This window comes from Sebastes fasciatus, chromosome 15 (genome assembly GCF_043250625.1).
Source record: "Sebastes fasciatus isolate fSebFas1 chromosome 15, fSebFas1.pri, whole genome shotgun sequence".
Lineage (NCBI taxonomy): Eukaryota > Metazoa > Chordata > Actinopteri > Perciformes > Sebastidae > Sebastes > Sebastes fasciatus.
Genome location: NC_133809.1, coordinates 20894068 through 20919019, shown reverse-complemented (window position 1 = coordinate 20919019; position 24952 = coordinate 20894068). Strand labels below are relative to the sequence as shown.

Here is a 24952-nt window from a genome sequence, read left to right as displayed (position 1 = left end):
AAAGATATTTCTGAAGGATGATGTCAAACACAGGAGGCAATATTCATGATTTAGTACAAAAGTTCCCGTGGATGGTTGGGAATTTACTTCACTTTTCCTCTTTTACGGGATGTACTGTGGTTTTCAGTAGATGAATAGGTCTTTAATTGTTGAATGTTTTACTGAGATATATATATATAATACATTCTTATGGGCCAAATCATGAAAACTTTACAAAATTCTATTTTGTTGAGCTTTAATGACTCTGAAATAATGTGCAAATGAACTTATAAAGTACATATAGATTTCTGTGATGGCAGTGACACGATAATATAAATGCAGCATGGAAATATTATGTCTTATAATTATGTCTTTCCATCTTCTCCAGCCATCACCTACACACCCAACTACAAGAAGGCCCCTCCTCCAGTCCCGCCCCGCACAACCTCCAAACCCCTCATCTCCATTACGGCCCAGAGCAGCACCGAGTCCACCCAGGATGCCTATCACGACGGGAGGCACCCTCACGGTGGGATGTGGGCCCCTGACGGCCTCAGCATGGGGCTGAACCCATGCAGGGCCCTCTATAACTCCACCGACAGCCTGGACAGCGCCAAGGCGGTGACCATAGCCATGGAGGCAGCTGGAGTCATGGCTGGGAAACGACACCCGTCCACGGACAGCCACAGCTCGGTGCTCACCTGCGACAAGGCCATCCTGGTGTCCAAGGCTGAGGAGTACTTGAAGACGCCTCGGTCCTCTATAGGGATACAGGTTAGTCTCAAAGTGTGCATAATGACAAGATCTCACAAATGAGTACTAAAATTCTTACAACTCAAACGTATGCATGGTTGCATAATGATCCAGACTACACACACGTACATTCAACTCAGAAACAGTGTTCTCTTTTCAGCTGCTAAAAATAGAAAGAGTGAGTCATCTTACCGCAATCCGTCAATTAAGATTCAACTCATGCCGGAGCAGGTTTTAGTGAATGGAAGTTCACTCCATGGTTCATTCACTCCCTCTCCATTTACTGTACCTATTCCTCTTTCTTTCCAATCTCACACTCCCTCTCTCCTTCTCTCTCTCTTTCCCTCCCTTTATCTATTCTTCTCTCTCCACCTCCCACTCTGCCTGATCCTATCTTGGATTTGTCTGCCTCATTCTCTGATACAAGCTGAGGTTCTGGTGTTGTTGATCTCCAGTCGCAGTCTAAAGGTTAAGGTTGAGGAATCTGAATCAGCTCACACCATCACCTCGGGGACATTTATAGTAATTTATCGAAGCAGAATATCAAAGTTATTGTGTGAATTTTAGAATTTGAAAGCCATTGTTGGTGTCCTCTTTTGCTCTGTGCATAGGGAGAAGTAATTTTGCTTCCCTGTATTCTTCTTGGTCCACATACACTTCAGTTCTCCCCCCCTCAACCACTCTTTATCACCATTATTTCCCCTCATTAACGTCTACTTTCTTCTTTTAATCTCTCCCCTGTGTACTCAGTATTTCATGCTATTTACTTAAAGTCCTGGGCAAAGTTAAACTTGAAAACTGTTCAAATATTTGAAGGGGTATAAAAGCTTCATTAATCTCATTCTGAAGGTGTTTGAATGTCGTCGGGCGCTGTTCAAGTTTATTGTAAAAATAAATCAAGCATACCTTAAAGGTTGTTTTTTTTTGAGGTGATATTAAGAGAGTCTTTTGGCTGGAGATCGGCCTAACACCCAAATTACACAGAAGCCACTGACTGTCAGACGTTGCCATCGGGGAGTCAGCCAGCGAATAAATAATCCCTTCAAAGTCAATTGATCCTGCTCCACTCGCTGCGTTGTATCACATCCAAAACTTAGAGGATACCCAGCAGCAAGTTATGTGTAAATGGGAGCAATTAAAAATGGCCTCCAACACATTAGTTCTAGCAGCCTATTAAACTGATGTACAGTAATTTATCCTGACGAGAATCCTCCACCACAGGATTTTAGACTTTAAGTTGCTTTTACTGACCAGAAAGAAAGCATAGTACAGATTGTATGTGTGTGTGAAAAACTGAAAAATGTGTTTGTATAAGCAAAAACTACAGGGGGCAACACTGTGCCTGGAAATATTTTTCACTTCTTAGATATCTGCATTTTGTGTCTTAGTGGTATTAGATCTAGATGGCCTCTAGATTCAAACTTTGATTAAATTGCATTTGCACTCTGGCCATCCACCCCAAGCTGTAAAAATGATTTGTTTGTTAGGCAAGGTCCAATGTGTGACTCAAATTTTAACTGAAACTAAAACAAATATGTTTAAAGTAAGCCCGTTGTCTCAGCTAAACAGTTGACAAAAAAGCTGTTTTCTCTCAACAGAGCCTGTATCTGCACCATCATCAATAATCACTAGTACATGTAAAATGCCTATACCTATAGTATACCTATAGGCAGGGACGCTGGCAGTCAGAGTTGGGGGTTTTATAATGACATCATACTAAATGCTGTGTGACATTCATGTTTTTTGCTTTAATTTGAATGGCCAGGATCATTTATATTTAATAATAATTAACAATATTTTACACGATTTGCAGGTTTCTCCCTGGGTTTTTATAGGTGCTGTGCAGCCGTTGAAGTATTGGGAGTTTTTTTTTTTAGTTGTCCTCCCCCAAGAAAGTGAAGGTTGAAGTTTTTTTACTTAAAACTACGCAATTCGTTATTTTGGACCATTATTATTACTATATATAACATCTGAACATGTATTAGTGCTCATCATCACGCATTAATAAACACCCAGTTTAACAGAATAACTGGTAGATGATTCTACACTTCCAGTGTCCCTGGAAATGTAATTGCAGGTTTCCCAGTAACCAGGTTACATTAATTTACTGCCTCATGTAAACATTGTTATTACTCACTCACATACAAAAACACTAATTCATCACACATTCATTCATATGCTCACTCTGTCCCCAAAGTGTTCACTCATTTATCGATCGAATGACTCACTCACTCAGTCATTCACTCAGCATCTTATTCACCGTATCACTCACTCAGTGAGTAGATCACTGTCTACTTTCTCAAATGTAATACCACACACACACATACAGTTTCCTGTTAGTCAGGGTCACAGTCAGTCATCCAGGACGATCGGGGCACCTAACCACACTGATGAGGGCTAATTTTAAATAGCAGAACTGCAACATGTCATGTCATGCTTCACCAAACTTCACGGTGGGCGACATGCAAACGGGGCACCACCTTTCCAAATCAACACGCATGCAGCTCGGATTTAGCTCATTCATTACCAACAGAGAGGGGTACAAATCAAATAGAGTGTGGGTGAGATAAGTGCAGAGCGGGAAGAGCCGGACGCTGTTAAAGAGGAAGTGAAGGTGAATGAAAGGAAGGAGAAGCCAGGGAGCCAGTAAATGTATTTGTATGTGTGTGAGTGCATGTGAGTGAGAGAAATAGATAATTATATTGGCTTTCAAATTGGATCCAGTGATGTGTGTTAAGTCTGTAATCACTTTTAATTACCAATGCAGGTGCAGTGAAGGTCCATATTTACAGAAACATGCAAGAGGGACAAACATGTGGAAAGGGCAGCTTTTGCCTGGCAACAACATTGATTACCAGAACATCATAATATTAGGGAGTTCACAACTTCAGTTTTTTTTCTGGGAATGTTGGTATTTTATCAACCTGGTGGAGGAAGAGTTCAAAGCATAAATGTGGTTGATTTTTTGGTAGGCAGAATCCAGAAATGTATACTTTAAATATATTTAATTTTGACTACTTTTAAACAAAAAATAAATGCATTTTTAGTTTATTAATTCTACACCAGAATTGTGTTCCTTGCAGGATGGCGAAGGCTTTAATGAAGCATTTAGACGCTCATGTTAGGGAATAAAACTTTAATGCTTTACTTTACTGGGACAAATTTATTATTAATTTCTTTGGAAGTTTTCTTATTTTCTTATTTATTCTGATACTAATTCAGAGTTATTTATTTTAATTAGATTGTTAGATTATGATCCAATGTTATTGGTTTTAAAGATATGCATTGGAAATCATTAACAAACAAATTACATTTTTGAAAACAAAACATTAATTGAAAGAAAATAGATAAATAAATAAAAATGAACAGTGGGCGTGGGATGCTCTATATAGCAACTATATTGTTGCCTGCCAATTTATTGATGCTACCATTTCAGTCACTAGAGGAGAGGACAATAATTTGTTGCAGCAGGCGACTTTTGGAGCAAATATTGATTTATCTATATTGCAGACCGCTTCAGCTGCATCGCCATCATATCACATGGCCAATCAGTCTGCTTCACCTACTACTGGAAGTATAATGAACCTGAATAAGCCTGCCTCTGTATTGATTTGCCATTTCCTTTTTTTTGACACCCCTATCCCAGAGGAGGTCAACATATCTTTAATCTTTGACCTTTTTGACCTTGTGGACGTGGTGGTGACTGACTTCCTGTCGTCCTCGAGGACCATTTTTATAGCTGCCTTGTAGATGCGCTTTTGTTAAAGCTGAGACATGTTTGTGTTCTATAGTACTAATTGATGTATTTACAAAAATAGTTTTAATTGGAGCCATAATGAGGTTGAATAAGGAGGGAAGTCAAAGCTTTTAACCTTAATCACAGTCAGTGGCTGCGAAAATGTCACCAGGTGGTGTTTGTGTGTTTTGGATGAGAGGCACAGTGGCTTTGTTCAACTTTTTGCTGATGCTCACAGTTTCCACACCTGTGCTGACGTTGTGACTGTGATTACTGGAGCAGTGTGTGTGTGTATTTAGATGTGTGTGTGTGTGTGTGTGTGTGTGTATCTCTATGTAGGTAGACCGAGACATCTTCAGGGTGGTTAAGCCCATTGGACATAAATCTCACAGCCTCCTGGATGTTTTGTCCTCTTTCAGTCCTCATCCATCACGGACAGTGAAACTCATTCTCTTTTCATGAGGTGGACTTTGCTCTGCTTCTAACACAAAGTAATGGAGGTCACCTCAGAAAGCAGCTCCACGATCATTTCCTCCCCGCTAACAGCTTCTCCCAAACGGCCTGACAGAATACAAAATGGCTCTCCAAAAATGTCACTTGCCCAGCTTTAGTACTGACCACTCTTCACTAACTGTAGGGTTGACATTTCCTCACAACAGGAGCACGCCCTATGTTGAACCAGTGGCTTTGACTCACTCTCACAGTCATAATACTACATTGAGCCGAGGATTTATTAATGTCAGACGCTCTAAAGGCCTCATGTGGTCATTTATGGATGGCTCTTGCAGTCATTCAGGTGGAAAAGGCAGCGATGATATTCAGGAATATACAAAGATGTATCTTTTAGCCACACTAGCAGCTCTTTGAATCATTACTTAGGGTCAGCAATGCTAACATTTGCTAATTAGCACCAAACACAGTACATCTGAGGCTGATGGGAATGTCATTAGTTTTGCAGGTATTTGGCAGTGGGCAACCTCCGGGTCTGAAAAGTGAAGCCAATGCTGAAGTGCCTTAAACTTGCATTCTTTCTAATTGCCAGCAGGGGGAGACTCATCTGGTTGCAAAAAGAGGTCCGATTGAATAGAAGTCTATGAGAAAATGACCCTACTTCTCACTTGATTTATTACCTCAGTAAACATTGTAAACATGAGTTTATGGTCTCAATCGCTAGTTTCAAGTCTTCTTCAATACAGCATGATGTTCATTTAGTAAATGATGGTCCCATTTAGAGTCAAATAGACCATAAAGCAGGGTATGATTTAGGGCGTGGCTACCTTGTGATGGACAGGTTCGCTACCATGGAGAGTTGTCCGTGTTTTCGTCTTACAACTTAAACCCTTTCACAGTGTGTTTTCAGTTCATGAAAGTTAATTGTAACATTTTGGTTGCCTAAAAATTCAAATTTAGCTCCACCCTCTCGTATCACTTCTGGTTGCAAAAAAACAAGATGGTGACGGCCAAAATGCCGAACTCGAGGCTTCAAAACGGCAGTCCACAAGCCAATGGGTGACGTCATGGTGACTACGTCCACTTCTTATATACAGTCTATGGTATTTAGTCATAAACCACAGTACTGGAGAGCAGCCATACATTTCTCTCAATATCCGGCCACTCTGTATCATCAAACTTGTGATTTGCAGACCTGGTACAGTCACAGTGAAAAACTCATTGGCCACTAAAGAAGAAATACTGAAATGACGATAAAAAGACAAAGAAAGGCTTAAGACAGCAAAAGAAAGGGAAAGATTTTGACGGTAAGCCAACAGGAAATTGTGAACGCTAGACAAAGAGAGAAGTGACGGCAAAGAAATTAAACAGGAAAGAGATGAGCAATTGGAGAAACATGGAAGCAATGACAGATAGAAAAGCGTGGCAAAAAATGGTGAGCACTGACAGGGTTTCCATAAAGACAGTAAAGCATGGGGCTCCGGGGAGCGGTGCAGGCGGCGATAAAGAGGCTCTGAGCCTGGGCTCCTGGATCAGGATCGCAGCCGTGCAGGGGCAGGCGGGATCATCATCAGTCACTCTTCATTCCCATCCCATAATATCCACTAATGCCGCCCTATCTGTCACTGTGTGGTCGCACAGCTGTGGATACTTGACAAGGACAATCCATGATACCTAACTTTAGGTATTGAGCATTTTTCTTTTGCCAGTTATTTGTGTTACTTTTGAAATATCAAAGTGAACAGCTGCTTATTTACACATCCAGCAGACATGGAGCAACATTAGCATTCAATGGAAGTTGTGTTTCTGGCCACCTGATGAATGTAAATCCAATATTCACTCACCGTTTAGCTTTTGTTTGATCTAAATCAGGGGTCTCTAACCTTTTTTTCCTCTGAAAGCTAATTTGACTAAATTAAAGTATCCGAGAGCTACTCATAGCACCAAGTAGTACATCGGCAATAGCTGACATCATTTCTGTCTTACTTTTATGCTCCTTTAATAATGTTTCAGCCACTGCAGTCATCACCTCTATTACAATCCCTCCATAGGCAAAGAGCTTTTTGTGTTTCGTCAGGATGTGCGCCACTAAACGAAGCTTCTGTTGCTGCGTTGGCCTTCTTCGTCAGTTTGGTAAACAGAGACTGTCGTCTTTTAAGCGTTGTTTTCAGCTCCTTTACCTTCTTTGTTCGTAGACTGCTACCAGCCGGAAAATCCGATGAAAGGTTGCTGTGGACTTTGGTGAAGTGGCGCTTGACGTTACAGCCTTTACAGACGGACACGCTCGCACCTCGCAACCTTTTTTTAGACAGTATTAAGTGTGCAATATAACATAAAGCACATCCTCCTTTTCCTCATTTTTTAGATTAACTTCCGTAGAAAGCTAAAATCCTCTGCAGGAAACCTCTTCAGTCGTGTTGCCTTTGCTGCCTCCATAAATCATACAGTGTTTACTTTCTGACAGGCCGTGTACAGTTGTGGTGCTCCGTCCAGTCCCAAACCAATAAACCCAGAAGCACTGGGGAATGGAGGCTCACATAATGAGAAGCACTGTTGGTTTGTATCATTTCTTCACATTAGGTTGAAGCAGCCACGGACTCTGAATCTGAAAGCAAAGGTTTGCGGGAGTACCACTCTGTGGGGATCCAGGTGGAGGACACCAATAAAGGGTGAGATAATGGTTCTGGGATTTTAAGCTCATTAGAAGACCTCAATCTTTGAAGTTTGCCATTATTTGTTCTTGTGGCCTGTGTATATAAATGTGTGTGTGCATTCATCCTTGTCTTTCTACCTCAGACAGGGCAGGTTCAAACGCTCCAACAGTGTGACTGCAGGTGTGCAGGCTGACATGGAGCTGGAGGGCTTCCCTACCATGGAGGACAAGGGCCTGCAGTTCGGCGGGGGCTTCCAGCGTCACTCAGAGCCCAGCACGCCCACCCAGTACGGGGCGGTGCGAACCGTGCGTACCCAGGGGCTCTTCAGCTACCGCGAGGATTACCGTACCCCCACTGAACCCCCCAGCCCCAGGGAGACCACCAGCGAGACCACTTGGCAGCTGGAACCCCCCTCCCCGCGGGAGAACGCGGTCTCGTCGGGCGAGTCTGGCAGGGCTTCCCCCTCCCTGAGGAGGGATGGGAGCTGGTTCATGCAACTGCTCCACACAGAGACCAAGAGGATTGAGGGTTGGTGTAAGGAGATGGAGGCGGAGGCTGAAGAGAACGACTTGTCGGAGGAGAGTGAGTGTCGTCCTGAAAGCTTCATATATGTCCGATTTGAGGCTGCTTTTATGCAGGCAGATTGAAAGTAAAATTTTGTAATGTACTGTACTGAATGTATGTCACTGTACTGTATGTGTTGTACTTGATATGCTGTGTGTGTGTTTGTTTCAGCCCTAGGTAAAATCCGAAGTGCAGTGGGAAGCGCTCAGCTGCTCATGTCTCAGAAATTCCAGCAATTCTACTGGCTGTGTCAGCAAAACCTGGTAAGAAACCCATCAAAGAGTGTGTGCGTGTGTGTGCAGCCCGGTCTCATGAAAAGGCGTATGAATTGACATATATTAAAACTCCATTTTTGCTTTTGGCGTGTCATTTGTATGCCAGGTAGTCTGTACTGAGTGCAATTTAAATGCATCAGCGTAAATATGCTATGCTCAGAGCTAGTGACGTAGAATAAAAAGTGAGAAAGACTGAGGTGGATGGGTCCAACAAACACAGGACTTTCAACCAGGAGGCCAGTGATCGAGACTGGTCTTCTTTTTTGTAAGTTACATCAGTGACGTTTGTGACGTGTTTTCCGTACTCATGATACATATTGTACTTATTTTAGGGCCAACCATGACGTTTTTCCTAAACCTAACTAAGTGGTTGTGTTGCCTCAACCTAAGTGAGTGGTTTTGTTGCCCCCTGCTGGTACTACACCTTCATACACACATGTTAATATAAAACATGACACTGACACTGGTGACTCTGGTGGACAGGCAGATCTATTACACACTTTGGCATGATAGCGGGTTAGTGTGTGTGCATATGTGTGTTTGTTCTAAGATTTATCTGAATTGATTTGTCATCCTAACTACATTTATCATTGTCCCCCATGCTAACACTAGCTTAAACAAACTGATGTGTATGCCAACTGTCTTTTGTAATTACAGATGACAATACTTCCATATTTTCATCATATCACACTTTCTATTTGTCATTAACAACAAAAGAACCAATACTTTTGCCAGATACCATCACATCTACATAATTACGCACAATCATGAGCAATTAGGGGCATTAAATGTTAATGCAGTTCTACATAATGTATGTATGATTATCCATGAATGGTAAAGCATACTGTAAAAATAATGGAGGGTAAAAGGGTTGAAAAATAAGTTTTAAAAAAGGAAGAAATGTGGACGAAATGAACCAGCTGCCATTTTCATTATTGAAACCCATATATTATCCATGTTTTTCCCATATTGCAATGTATGAATCATTTCTCAGTCCTAGTAGAAAAGTCAGATTTTATTATTTTCATGGCAACACAGAAACACTTAGCATTCAAGTCATATGTAGCTCAAATCTAGTTTTGTAGCTTATTTGTAAGCTCCAGATCAGAATTTAAATAATGAGACTGGATTCGACTTTTTTTTCTGTATGCATAAATCAGAAAACATCACATCTGAATTTTAAGTGAGCGAAGAAAAATGACGCCGCTGCAGAGTGAACAAAGCATAAGAGTCCAAAAACACTGGCTGTGCTGTGAAATTAACTTTTTGTCATTAGAAACACTTCCCACACTCCTTTATGTGTCCTCGCAACCTTTGTTCTCCAACCTCCTCCAACAATACGCATTTAATGCTTGCGCCGGCACTAACAAACTGAATGAAAGCACCCTGAATATCACTGATTGTGGAAAGCTACAACACTGAGAATCAATAGCACATTTATATGTGACCTGAACGTTTTGAAATGAACAATACATGAGCATGGATGGGTGTATTTTCAGTGATGCAAGAACAGAAGGCTGAGCCTAATCTGGGTTCAAATAAACCTAAATATCCAGATACCAGCCACTCTTTGCTCATCCAGGGCAGGAACACACACAGGGTCAGAGATTTCCGCCTCATATTTTTCTTGCACTGTTCACAACTCGTTTTTATTGATCTGAGTAGGTATCCAATATTTCAAATGAAGTTGGTGCGGAGTTATGAGAGATGGTGTTGCTTGCAGAAACTGCTCATTCAGGGGGAGTGGGAATGTCACGGAGATCAGATACATTGAACCAGAGTTTTAGACCAAGTAAATTACTTTGTCCCACTGAAGGACACCTTTACACAGTTTTCATTGCAAAAAGATGCATTTCTCCACATGACAAATGAACATGGAACAATATTTACTTTATAATTTTACTTTGTTTGTTAGATAAATGCCCACAAATTAGGAGCTTAAAGAGATGTCTAATTTCTCTCGACCTGAATCAACTTTCATAAAGCTTGATGCTCTAAACGAGAGACAAACAGTGTGCTTCTCTGGGAGGAGCTCCAGGATTATAAGCACACACTTTACACAGTCAGGGCTTAAAACTCACTGACTCCTCCTAAATATACCAGCTTTGGATATTTGAAGCCTTAAGACTTCTGAGACAGTTTGCAGAACATCACAAGTTCAGGGGTCAGAATAAAGCTGATGAAGTGCTGAGGCTCTCCCTCGGTAATTACAGATAACAGAAATGTGTGCTGTTCTCGGCTTACCTTACATGATGGACACTATGATATTTCAAATCTGGAGTAATTTTGATAAAGCGTTTTGCTGTAGAAAGGAGATTTATACTAATCTCATAATATTATGAAAAATATCAAAGTGAAACGTTGGCTCTCTATTGGAATATTATGCAAATTTAGAGGATTTGAGTCAGGCCATAGGAGATTTTCCAAAAAAATAACTGTAAAGTGAAATGAGGTTACTGTAAACTTTAATCTCAGTTTCACTGACACAGTTTAATATTGATGCACAATTTGGCACAAAAAGTCATCCGATTCAATGATTTGTGACTTAATCAAAGGTCTGCTTTTCATTCACATTTTGAGCCTGTTTTTGTGATGCCATAACATTTTGCTTTTATAGGATCATGAATGTTTAAAGGGATAGTTTGGGTGTTTTAAAGTGGGGTTGTATGAGGTACTTATCCATAGTCAGTGTATTAGTCATTGTATTACCTACAGTGTTAGTCAGTGTATGACCTACTGTAGATGACGGTCAGCGTGCCCCCAGTTTGGAGAAGCAGACAGGAGTTAACACATGGAAGCAAAGCAATGTACTGCTGTGGAAGGGGCCGGCAGCAACACGTATTTTAGCCACCTAAAAAATCAGTATCTGTTTAAGTGTACGCTATATTTACATTATTTCCGCCGGCTTACCTTGCTGTGAGACAGCTATACAGTCTATGTTACAGATGGGAAACTGAGGCTGTTATCTATGCTCTCACCAAAGCAACCAGACTCCATTGAAAAAAAACAACAGTAATTTTACCTCACAGAATACGGGAGTTGCTGATCTACCGCTGATCTATCGGTTAGTTAGATTGTGTTATTGTGTGACTTTGGTTAATTCGGATTCACCAAAGTCAAACAATAGCACAAACTAACTAACCCATCGAGGCAGTGGTAGACCAGCAACCCCCATATTCTGTGAGGTAAAATTACTGTTTTTTTTAATGGAGTGTGGTGGCTTTGGTGAGAGCATAGATGGATACAACAGCTTCAGTTCCCCTTTGGAAAGGGCTGTTGGACAGCAAGGTAAGGCGGTGAAAAAATTGTAAATACACTTAAACTGATATTGATTTTTTTAGGTGGGCCTTTCTTTTAGGGGGCTAAAATACGTTTTGCTACCCATCGCATGGGTAGCAAAACGTCTACAGCAGTACATTGCTTTGCTTCCGTGCGGTAACTCCGGTCTGCTTCTCCAAACTGGGGGCATGCCGACCGTCATCTACTGTAGGTAATACACTGACTATGAATAAGTACCTCATACAACCCCACTTCAAAATGATCCCTTTAATGTTCAATCAATTACTATTTTGAGAGCATCTTGCATCTCTTTGATATATTTCTTGTTAAACATGGTCGTGCGGCAAGAACATAATGCACATTGTAATGCAGAAAGAACCACTAGAAACCAAAGGATTAAAAAAATCATGTAATAACTCACCCATAAATGTAGCATAATACCAGGCACTGCCGTCATACTGTAAATCTATTGGACCATTAGACAGCAGCACCCTTCACCAGCCACCTAATCTAAATGTCATGAGATTTGTGAGCGCGAGTGTGGGAACGTCTCTGGGGTTATCGAATCGACGCGGCCCATCACAGCTTATGTTGCAGATTCTGCTGGCTTGAGACAGGCTGGGAGAAATCAAAAACTGAAACAGTAGGTTGACTTAAACTCTGCAAAGAATAAATACGTGCAACCGCTTTACTTGCAAACAACTACAGCAACCATGCTGTTTGTAAACAATATGCCGCAAAGCTACATGTATATCTATAACCATTACGTCTATGGATAGACATAAACCCTAAAACAAAAGCCATAAATGATATATCATTTTGAAGAACATTTACAAGCATGAGTAGTTTATAATAAAAGCATTGTGTGCAATAGGTCTGAAAGGATTTAATAACATTTATCTGGAACACATGAACAGCTCTATAATAAACTTCTTAAATGTCTATAGTCTATACACAAAGCAAATGTTTGATATTATTAGCGCCATGTTGTGTAAAAGGTTCTGAATAAATTAAACAGTGTGGTATGATGAGACCATTGTTGAGACAACGCTGTATTTCACACCAGTGTTATAGAATATATAAGAAGTTGGCTCTGCTCAGAGAAACCATTTCCAACTGAATATTTGCTTTTGATTTTTGATAGAAAGCAAAGATTGCTCAGTTTTAATATTTAATGTTGAGCTATTGATGGGTGAACTTTGGCAAAGGAAGCCCACAGCTCAAATATTCTAGGCTGCAAATGCTCACACCTTATTCTTAACATTAAGACCATGTGACCCATAAACTTTGTTTCCTTGAGAAGTATATAAAGTGACTTGGTAACGTAGGTGGGTGTAGTCTTTCTGGTAACATTCATAGTCATAGGTCACATGTTTTCTGATGTGTATTATAGTAACAAAACAGCTTTAAACATATTAAGCAGGTGGAAAAAAGCCCAAACCCAACAGTTGGACTAAAATGACCTAAAAATTCTATTATTAACATTAGCACAGAATCTCATGACTCATTAAAACCTGCAGGCCGGTTGCAGAGACAATGAGGCGCTCCTCTATCGGATGGTTCTTTCATGGCAGGAACTGAGTGATTAGAAGGACTGAATGACAAAGGCAGTTTATTATTTCTGAGCTCATTCATGGAAATAAGACAGCATTGGTCTCCATCACAAGTTGTTATCCCTCATTTCAACCAAAATTGACATTCATGCTTGTTTTGATGAGCGATAAGGACATCTGGTGGATCTAAGTTGAAGTACAATAACTAGTTTGGTCATGACTCTATTGCATGTAAGACTTGAAATTTGACCTGGACTTGCAAAAAATGACTTGTGAGCATCTCTACTTTTTAGTTCATGAAAGTATACGTTGTATACTTTAACTTATATTACTTAGCCAATGATTTATGTATTACATAAAGATACTTGCTCCTATTGCTATTTGACTTGATGATTTGTGATGAGATTAAAAAAAATAATAAAATGTGTTGTTCTCGCATGTCTCTACGGTGAAAGGATAATCCAAAAACTTGATGAATTGAAGTAAATTCATATCAAAACATCCTTTTACAAACTCTCACACACTTTAATAGACTACTCTATCAAAAAGTAACCACAACTACGAGCCAAGTATTCTTTTGTCAGTTTGAGCTAAGTATACTTAATTATACTTTTGTTAAGTATATCTCTGATAAATACATAAAAAGCAAAGTGAACGTACTGTATACTCTCTTATTTTAAATTCAAAAGAAGTATACTAATAGCACATTTGAATAAACTTCATTTTGGTAAGGGTATACAGTGTGTGTGTGTGTGTGTGTGTGTGTGTGTGTGTGTGTGTGTGTGTGCAAGCGTAACGGTGCTTATTATCTGGACTCCAGGCATGGAACCAACAATCTGGCTCTGGTACTTAATGTCACCACAGACGTAAATGTTATCTTTGCTGTACCTCTTCTCACCTGCGTCCCTCGTAGGACCCCAGTGCCATGCCGCGGCCCACCTCTCAGGACCTGGCTGGTTTCTGGGACCTGCTGCAGCTCTCCATCGAAGACGTCACCATGAAGTTTGACCAGCTGCAGCAGATCAAGGACAACAACTGGAGGCCCGTAGATAGCCCAGAGAAGAAGGTGAGGGATCGGTTCGGCACTGAATCCAGATAGTCTGAAGATATTACTACATTTTTAGTTGCATGTATTTTGAATAATGATTCAGATAAAATCTCAAAGACTGTAACTGATTCAAATACATCCTGTGGAAGCATAAACAAAACAGATGGACGTAAAAAAACGACAGAAATTTGATTCTTTTTTCACATAAATTTACTTGATTGAAAATTTTAGATTAGGGACTGTACACAAATTATTAGGGGACGGGGAGCAGAAAAGGGGGGGACTGGGTATTTTTTCTTCTTTGGGAAGTTCTTCTACATGTTTTGGTCCTTTAACACTTTCTGATCCCAGATATATTTATTATTTAAAAAAAATAATCCACACCACACATTTGTAATTCAGTGGCTATATGAAAACTATAGTCCTACCTAAATTCTCATGCACTTTTTATTGGCGAAAAAAGTAAGGGATAATGTACAGGTCATTGCTGTGAAAGAATCCCTGACGGGGCGATAAACATTACACGGCTACTTACTTAAGAAATCAAAAATTTTACACAAAAACGGTCAGCCAGAGTCCGACATCAGAACTGCGCCCATAGCAACGGTCGGTTATACATCGCAATGGTCTGCTATAAAGAAATAGCAGACCGCAGAATGGGTATTCGGATATTCAACAACGCCGTGTAATAAGTTGTACCCACTCAATGGTGTTGTATTATTATATATATATTTATATTTATTATATTTTCATACAGTCCCTTAGCAAAAATCATTTTTCCAGAGGACTGTATGAAAAACTGTTGTAACAGAATGAATGAATGAATTTCATATTATTGCATCATGCGTATTACTATGCCAAGTCCGCATGGGTTCACAACACATGGGTTCACAGTGCAGCATACACATTTTCAAACTATAAAGTCCAGAAATAGAAAAACAGCTAAAGCATCTTTCACGGTCCAATCTTCAGATCATCATATTCATAAATCACTGACAGAAATATTTGTGGAACAGGAAAAATCTGAAGAAGTACTAATTAAATAATCCATCGTGCCTTCTTTTCCAGGCTTTTGAGACAAATTTGGCAAACTTAAATGCACAGATTTGTTTGTGATACAGCTCAAAACATGCCAACAGGGCTGCATCAAAATCTTGAACGCTGGGTTTGTTGTTGTCTTCTGATCACTGTAGTCCCCCAACAAATTACTGAAGCACTAACCAAAGCTGTACAAACAACTCCCTAATTATCTTCTTTTCTTTCTAAAGCCACCAGCTCCCGTACCAAAGAAGACAATTCGACAGAGGAGTTTGGTGACGAGGGAGAGATCCCTGGACCTCCCAGACAGGGGGCGGCAGGAGGCCCGTCGGCGGCTCATGGCCGCCAAGCGGGCAGCCTCCTTCCGGCAGAACTCAGCCTCGGAGCGAGCAGACAGCATCGAGATCTATATTCCCGAGGCTCAGACTAGACTTTGAGAAGACAGGGTCCGGGGTCGGCACGTCTCCCTGCTCCCATGTTCAAACAACTTTAAAACTAGCCTTTTTTCTAGACTGCTACTCTCTCTACTCTTCCTTTATCCATCTGTTGTCTGATCTCGATCGCCATCCTCAGTGCCCATCGCCAACACCATTGGTCTGTAGGATGTGCCAAGCGTCTTCTCCCATTGCCAGAATATGTGTTAGCAGATATGTATGTCTGACATGGGTTGGTTGGGTTTCTCCTTGGTTTGCTGGTGATCATGATACCCAGCCTACAAGCTCTCTCATCCAATGTCTTGGATGGGTACGTGTGTAGTTTTTCAGCATTTGCAAAGTGCCATTTAAAAAGTGCAGCTTTGAAAACCTACCAGCAACCAGGCCTTTGAGCTAAAATGAGAGAAATTATATTTATTTAAAGTTGTTCCAAAATGGTCAAAGTTAGTAACCCTTCAGTGTTTTTCAATAATTTAAGGTTACATTATGACTCTTTTTGTTTCTCTGGTCTTTTTTCGGGATAAATGTTAATTACAAGCTAATATCACAAAATTGTTGTAAGTTCAAACACTTTGAAAAGTGCCAATGCTTGAAATACCTCAACTATGTGCATGTGGCACTGATCACCCATTCAAGGTTATTCAGGCAGCCCTTATAAGCTCTGGACTGGTCAGTGTTGAAAAATGCAGCTTTCTACTCAATCTGGTTGTAGTCAAACGTTTTTTCTTGGTCTGGATTGGTGGAAGAATGACATCTGTCAGCTCATTAACGTGCACATTTCAAACAACTTTCTATATATCTCATGTTGCCAACTTTCAAATATTGACATTTACTTGAAGCTGAAAACATGCAAGTCTTGTGCCAACATTTTCATTATGTCAATGCAGTAGAAAAAAAAACTATGAAGGTTTGTGTAACTCTTTAGATCAAAATGTGTAGACAAATGCACTTATGCACTTATTACAATTCTCTCTATTTCCAAGGGAAATGTACATACCCAAGTTCACAATAGTACTGTTGTATTTTTGAATTGTGAGCGGGAAGAATATTCATCTTGTAAATTTGTTTTCCCTCATGTTCACTTCTTGCCTGCCCCTCTCTATTGCTTTTGACAAATCTAGATTTGTTGCATACATACATACAGTGGCTTGATCACACGCACATGCAAAACCACACTGCTGTGTTTTCATCTAATGAACTTCTCTCAGGCCCTTTCAAGTAGCGCCCTCAGCCACGGTTAATGAGGAGTGATAGAAAAACTGCCAAAACACAAACAAAATATCTGCATACGAGTTTCATTAATCCAAGAAGTGATTTGCAATCTTCATGTTTCTTGAAAAGTTCTATGTTGTTGAAAGTCTTGTTGAAAGCAGTATCTTAACTGCATTCACTCCCTCTAGGAAAAGATGAGAAATAATGAAACAAAAGTGGGGCAACGGCATTCCAGAGGGATGCAAGTCTCGAATAACTAAAACTTCACAAGTCTGTTGAAAGGAAATACATGAGGAATAGGATATTACAGTAACTGTCTGTGGCTGTGCAGACCAGTGTGGGATATTTTGTCACAGTGAGATATTATTATTTGCCTTTGATTCCCATCACAAATTTGAGATGTACCAATTGCACCAGCTCTTCAACAACATTTAGTTTTCTTAAAAAATATATTTTTAATGCTAAGTGGAGATTTCTACATTAAATTAAAACGGGTTGACCGTGAAATAGTTACACATGTTACAGGCTACCTGTTACCTAGCTAACTGAACCAATTGACAAAACTAACGTTAGTTTGCTAATATATAGCAAGAGATTGAGGAGTTAAAGAGTTCATATGGTTGGCATGTCAGACCCGACAGTGGATCAAAATGTCTTTCAATAATGAAAAATCTGTAAAGATTTTTCATTACTTTTCGTGAAAATAGCACGACACACCTCAAATTACATAACGGTTTGCTTGCATAATCAGATATTTCCAACTCTTTCGGAGGCTAAATGACCGTTAGCATAATCAGATATTTCCAACTATTTTGGAGTCAAAATGACCGTTAGCATAATCGGATATTTCCAACTATTTTGAAGGCTAAATGACCGTTAGCATAATCGGATATTTCCAACTCTTTCGGAGGCTAAATGACCGTTAGCATAATCAGATATTTCCAACTATTTTGGAGTCAAAATGACCGTTAGCATAATCGGATATTTCCAACTATTTTGAAGGCTAAATGACCGTTAGCATAATCGGATATTTCCAACTATTTTGAAGGCTAAATGACCGTTAGCATAATCGGATATTTCCAACTATTTTGGAGGCTAAATGACCGTTAGCATAATCGGATATTTCCAACTATTTTGAAGGCTAAATGACCGTTAGCATAATCAGATGTTTCCAGCTTTTTCAAAACTGCGTGAATACTCTTGATTTACTCTTGCTTGCTAGCACAATCTTTTTATGGTGCAACCCGATTTAGTAAATCACTAATTTGAAAGTAGCTGGTAGATACTAAGAATTTAAGGATTTACACACAAACTTAACGATGGATTCATGAAGAGCTGGTGCAACCCGATTCATGGTATGTGATGTGAAAGTTGAAAACATAAGTGACAGGGCCTTGAATAAGAGTCTCTAGTGGTCATAGAATTTACTTCCAGGTAGTTCTAAGTAAATTTCTCATATAGTAAACTCATTTTGAGCAAAAGCTAAAGTTCTTCTGCTCTTTTATTATCAAACTTTGGTGCCAGAACATCAGTCTTAATTGTGTTGCCAATTTCATATTCAAATCACTGACCTAAACACTGAAGTCTATTGGTAAAAAGGTTGGATAATCAACCAACTAAACGGTGCTGCTTTTTATTTAATAAATACAGTACTAAACAAACAATCAATGCAACACATGCGCTGTCGGCTGATCACATCAAAATCTATTTTTTTGTGACTTTTTGGTTGAGTGATTGTGCCAGTGTGCCATTATGGGTAGGACCACAGAGATTTATTATATGGCAGTGACAACGAAGAAGTACATTTATCTGGATTTGAATATTTTGTGAGTACCGGTATGTGTGTTTTGTTGATATGTGTGAGTGTATCTTGTTTTTGTAGCGCAGTGCTGACACATTCAGAAAAGACAGGGTGAATCTGGGGTCAGTGTGGCTTGATTTCACTATTACTACCCAACTGTGGCCTGACCTGCATGTCTCTCACACACACACACACATTGTCCCATAGTCATCGGCACTCTGTTGAAACATATTTTGGATGCCATACTATAACATATAATTTACGTTTTTGTGCTACATATTGTATTTTTTATGAAATACAATCCACATTTTTTTAACCATATGCAGGACTCTTATAGGCTCTCAGCCCATCATGACTCCAAGTATAGATGTGTTTACCCATCCTGTCACTGTAGACATATTTTAGTTGTCATAAATACGTGTAGCAGAGCTCAGACAATACATTTCAGAGAGCTAAAAAGTATACTCAGTCCAACAAATCACCAAGTAACCAAAGTCAGCGGTAGAGTGACAGTGTTTCAAACATGCCGTGCAATACTTCAATTAAAGATTGGGCTTTTTATAGCCCAAGGCTGAGTGTTAGATTAGGCATTTCTTTAAAAGCACACCGGTCTATAATTCTGCTGTTTTTTCATTGCAGAGGCAGGGACCTTTAACAGTGTGACAGTGGGTTTTTCTGGAAAGCGTCTGGTTGTGTGATGCCAGGCAGTTGGCAGAGCAGAGACGTTCCCCTGCTGTTGCCACAGTGGCAGGCAGACGGGAGAGAGACAGACTCGGCCTGACATATGCTGGCTTAGAGGAGACGAGAGCTCCGCGCTGAGCCCCAAACTGCTGGTGTTGTATGCTGTTGTGTAGCTGGAAGGCTGCTCTGTGACGATCGCTTAGGCGCTGCGCTGGGTATTTTTCAGCCTGCCTTTGACTAAGCAAAGCAGCTTATGTAAGATTTCGGGTCCTTGGCGAGATCAAGCAAGCAGCCTCCAAGGCCCTTCAAAGCTTGTGTTGATAAATGTATTGCTGAATAGTGGGCTATGCTGTAGAACTTAAGCATCAGCACCACATGTATTTCTGTCAATCTGTGCTCGGCTAGTTTCACTGGAGGCTGTCATTGAAACAACAGAGGGGTTTCTCCTTTATGCAAAGGGATCAGGGCTGTGAAATAAATTAAGTGTATCCGCCACCTTGATTCGGTTTAAAGCATATATCTCTTGCTCCTCCAAGAGGCATTCGCATAATTGCAATGAGACCAAACCATTTCAAATTGTATGGCGGAATCAGTTTCAGAAGTCACAAGGGAACAGAAAAAATGTTGCACAGGATTTGTGCAATATAGACACAGGCTTTAGTCAATTTACAGCTACAGTCAGAGGTAAGAACTGGGCTTGCAGAACCATTCCCTTTTGGAGAATAAGATATTACCTTGGTACTCCTGAGACTCTCTCCGAGTCATTTTCTAAACTATGAACAAAATCGCTCTGCTCTAATGGCTGGGTCAAGTTTGTCTCCCAGTAAAAATAATTGTCCATCTATGAAAAGTTTTTAAACTTTTTCTTTTGTCCAAATTGGTATGAACACACATGACAGCCCATTAGACTGTCAGGCTATTAAATAGGCGTTATCAGTCGCTTTAAGCCCCATAGATGTGGGTCAATAGGGGCCTACCATACCCAACAGTAGGTTTTATCATCTATTCACATGGTAGATCACCGAAAGAAAGTATAAAAGAACACGACAGTGACCTCTGGCGACCGTAGTAGAAGTGGAAGCGTTACCCTTATAAAAAAGAAGTATACTTCAAGTTTATTTTATGAAGTAAACTTAAGTATAGTTCAAGTATAATCCGAAGTATACTTTTTGTAATAAGTATACTAATATCAATGTAGTAGTAGTATACTTGTAGGTGTACTACTTAATAATACTAATACTTCTTGGGACTAATTTGGCCCATTTTTTAGTTTATAAAGGTATACTTTTAAGTATACTTTAAATGTAAGAGTAGTACACTTTGAGTACACAACTAGTTTACATCTTAGTTGTATTTTGTACTGCAACTATAGTATGAACTATACTACAAGTGAACTTATAGGTATACTGTTAGTTTACTAGTTTTATACTTGTAGCCCACTTTTTAGTTTATGAAAGTACACTTTAAAGTATACTCTCTCTTACTGCAAGTATACTTGTACGTTTTCTTTAAGTGAACTTATAGTACTTAGCCAAATATACTTATACTTTGCTGTAAACTTTTCAGAATAAGCCCAGTATACTTGGACCTTTTTGTATACTTGCTAAATACACTTAGACTTTTCTGTATACTTGTCGGTATGAGCCAAGTATACCTAAGTATAATTTTGTTAAGTGTATCTCTGATAAGTACATAAAAAGTAAACTGAAAGCATACTCTCTTATTTTAAGTTTAAAGAACTATACTAATAGCACACTTTAATAAACTTCTTTTTTGTAAGGGTAAGTTTCACTTACACTTTTGGAACATTGTTATTTTAAGCCAGAACACAATGTTTTCCCTAAATTTAACTAAGTGCATTTGTTGCTTAAACCTAAAGAAGTTATAGTTTAGATGTCTAAATCTAAAGAAGTGTTAAAAATGTAACGTTTCATTCAGTCATACAACGTGTTAGAACGTGTTGCTTTTAAGTTTTGCTTTCACTTTTACTATGTAGTAGGCTTTGTAGGCCCCTACTGACCCACATCTATGGTTCTTATAGAGACTATAGAGACTAATGCATATTTAATGGCCTGATAACAATCAAACCGGGTGCAGCATGAACAGCTGTAAGGGTTAGGGTTAGGGCCTCCTGTTATTAAGTGATCGTGTATGTCCTTAAAACTTATATCAGTTCGTGTTTTATGTTGGACCCCTTCGGTTGACGTACGCTTGTGTGGTGTGCATGTGATACTGTGAGGATTCAACGGTGACTGTGATTCCACTGTGGTGAAATTATGGTAATTTAACAGCTAGTCACCCACCAAAATCTTGTGAAAAACCCCAAGGGCAGAAAATTGCACCAGTGTCACATTTAATGTCATGAGGGCAGCAATTAACTACAAGTGCCATCTTTTTTGACTTATCCAGCACACTGTAAAATCATTACTCTACACAGCCACATTATCCTTCACCAAACCATTCCTGCCATCGCCTATACCTTTTCTCATTCCCAGTTGCATATTTCTATCATTTCAGCTCGTATCTCGACATCTGTGGCCTCACCTCTGGTACGACTGTCTACTGTCTGCTTTGAACTCTAGACCCCGTGATGTGAACTATTTCAAGGGGACTTTTTTCGTATCCATGCCAACGTGGAAAGAGCGTCAGACTCACTGAGATACAACACTTCCTTGAACTTGGAATGTGAAACCACTCTATAATTACTAGATAAAAATGAAAAAGGTAGTCGTTTAGCTAAAACTATTTTCATCTCTTGTATATCATATCTATAGTGAGGATGAATATAATGCCAAATATTCATTATTTGTAAAGAAATATATATAGATATATAAATATATAATATATGCTTCATTGAAACATAACTATTTTCTGCATTTGCTCATGTTTTGTTGTCATTTTTACTTTGTTATGGTTCTTTTATAAGCTGATATGATGGCATGCGAAATACTGATTCTGAATGTAGGCTTATTTATTAATTTTAGAGAGTTAGTAAATTATGACACTGTCCCACTGATATGTATTTATTTATTTAAGTCGATCACATATGCATTTCTCTGTGTGTTATTTCAGTGCAAGTTAACGTATCATTGGTTTATTTTTTTGTATTATTTGAGTATAGTTTGCAATAACATATGCATTTCTCTCCACTCTTTCTTAGCTGAGCTATTGAAAGATTTTTGCCTCTTTGAGTAGTTTGATCATTGCTGAGATCATCCAGTGTAAATAATTCTGCAATTAAATTTTTGAAGAAAAAGTTTGGAAAAATGTGTCTGTGTGGTGCCTGTTTACTTTGAAAAATCAGACTGTAGTGCACTCTCGCTACTGTGCCAATTAGAGTTCAAATATTAAAATTAGTGACATGAATTTACATAAAACTTACTGAAGATTTTATTTTGTATTGTCAGACACCTAACTACATTATTCAGCTATCCGATGCTTGTCCTAATAACAACAGTATTCCCGATGGCAGTATTTCGGCTCACACCAGGAAACCTCAATGAATTTATCAAACTGTTCTTGACATTTCATGCATTTTATATCTCGCTAACCAAAATAGCAATGAAATAAAGATGAAGAGCAGCTCTGAATCATCTGTCAAAGAAAATTATCTTTTACTGTTCTTGGTAAAGTGAGTCAGGATGGTCTCCAGCGATTTGGCATTTATATCATGGTTAGAATATAATATTACTTAATATAGTAATACAAATAAAAACAAGACATATCACTTAGTATTTATTTATTTTTCATAGAGCCACCGAAATTAATCAGAATTCACTCATCTTTGACTGTGACGGAACAAAATATTGAAAAGAAATATACAGATCATATCCTCCCTATCCAAAATAACATTGTTCAAAGACATTTTATTAGGATTAAAGGAACAGTGTGTAACATTTCAGGTGATCTATTAGCAGAAATGGAATATACTGTAATATTCATAACTATGTTTTTACTAGTGCATCATCACCTGAATTATTGTGTTTTCGTTAGCTTTGTGTGAGCCCTTCGTATCTACATAGGGAGCGGGTCCTTTTAACGGAGTCTGCCATGTTTCTACAGTAGCCCAGAACGGATCAAATAAACACTGGCTCTAGATAGAGCTTTTTGCTTTTTTATGTTACCTTAAAGCCACCGTGGTTCTCCGACACGCTTGTGAAACTGCGGAAACATGAGCCGCAGAGTGTAAAACCGCCAGCCATAAAGTAGTGTTATTATGGTAAGGACGGCCTCTGAGCAAAGCTAACGGCGTTACCCCGGTTTTGCACTCAGTGGCTCACATTACGACAGTCTTGGAAAGGGAGGAGTGAGCAGAGGGGTACTCTGTTGGTTGCAATCTGCAAACACACCACTAGATGCCACCAAATCCTACACACTGCTCTTTTAAAAGACACACCACAGTGATTAAATCTGACATAGTAGGAATTCTTAGAGAAGATGCACATGAAAATATGGCCTGAGTGGCAAATTGTTGCAGATCAAGACATGTAGAGAGCTGGTTGTGAATAGTCTTAGGCAATATATTTCATGATGATAACAGACAGGTTTACCATACATGCCATTGTCAAGTTTAATGCACTGTAGCATGTTGATTTTAGTGGTGTAGCCGAAAAATAACCATGTCGGATGTCACCGCAGATTTCAAGTTTTTCAGTGCTTCTATACTTACACTTCTACGGGTTGTAGGGATGTTTGCAAGAATATGATGACTGCTACAGTGCATCAGGACTGTGCTTTAAACTTCAAAACATCAACACTTCTAAATCATTAGTCTAAAAGACCCGGCACACAGGCTTTTTCAATTATCCTGTCTGATTAGACCTCTTCTCAGGTTTAAGGTCTTTGTCATGCAAACAAAAAGCTGTAATTTCTCCCACCCTGCAGCTAGGGTCAGGAAGCTGCCAATCCTTTAATAGTATGTTATTAAAAAATGATACTGCTTTATGCTTTTTCATTTCAATAAAACTTCTAATTGGTTTTATCTGTTCTTGTAGTTAATATGTTCATATTGGCGATGTCAGCAGTCATTCATTAAGTATGGGGTTAGGTCATTTCCATTAAAAACTTTATAGAAGTCAACCCCTTCTCTGCACTCTCTCAAACAATTTCACAAATACAAGGCAAGATCTCCCCCTGTTGGACAAAGAAAGATATTCATGGGTTGTTCAATTAACAGATGTCACAGTTGGATTTCTCACTACACATTTCTTCCTTTATTACCAAAAAAAAAGAAATCAAGATTCAATTTGACTTAAATATTTGATCAGATATATCGCTGGGATTATTATGACATGATTTATCTCAAAGTAGTTATATCAAACGCAGCCGCTGTCTTTTCTTTACTTTTTACTATTCCTCCAAGAGGATTAATCAGTTCAGTTCAAGACTTTGATATAATGCTAACAGATATTCAACAACTTGAAGGACTGGGAGACCTTATCAACATTCGTTGGTTATTGTAGTTGTGGGAGGTGAAGTGCTGTAGCTGGGACCAC

The 24952-nt window shown here is 39.2% G+C and overlaps 1 protein-coding gene across 7 annotated transcripts in view; it reads left to right on the top strand.

Moving 5' to 3' along the window:
* Window positions 1-18090, top strand: part of dlgap2a (discs, large (Drosophila) homolog-associated protein 2a) — a 204586-nt gene extending 186496 nt beyond the window's left edge. For all 7 annotated transcript variants that reach the window (XM_074660144.1, XM_074660151.1, XM_074660145.1 and 4 more), the window contains 6 exons: window positions 368-753; window positions 7499-7587; window positions 7715-8154; window positions 8308-8399; window positions 14157-14309; window positions 15560-18090. In XM_074660144.1, the coding sequence (XP_074516245.1) occupies window positions 368-753; window positions 7499-7587; window positions 7715-8154; window positions 8308-8399; window positions 14157-14309; window positions 15560-15766 (1367 nt within the window). In that variant the 3' untranslated portion in view covers window positions 15767-18090. The remainder of the gene's footprint in view (window positions 1-367; window positions 754-7498; window positions 7588-7714; window positions 8155-8307; window positions 8400-14156; window positions 14310-15559) is intronic.
* Window positions 18091-24952: the final 6862 nt, after the last annotated feature.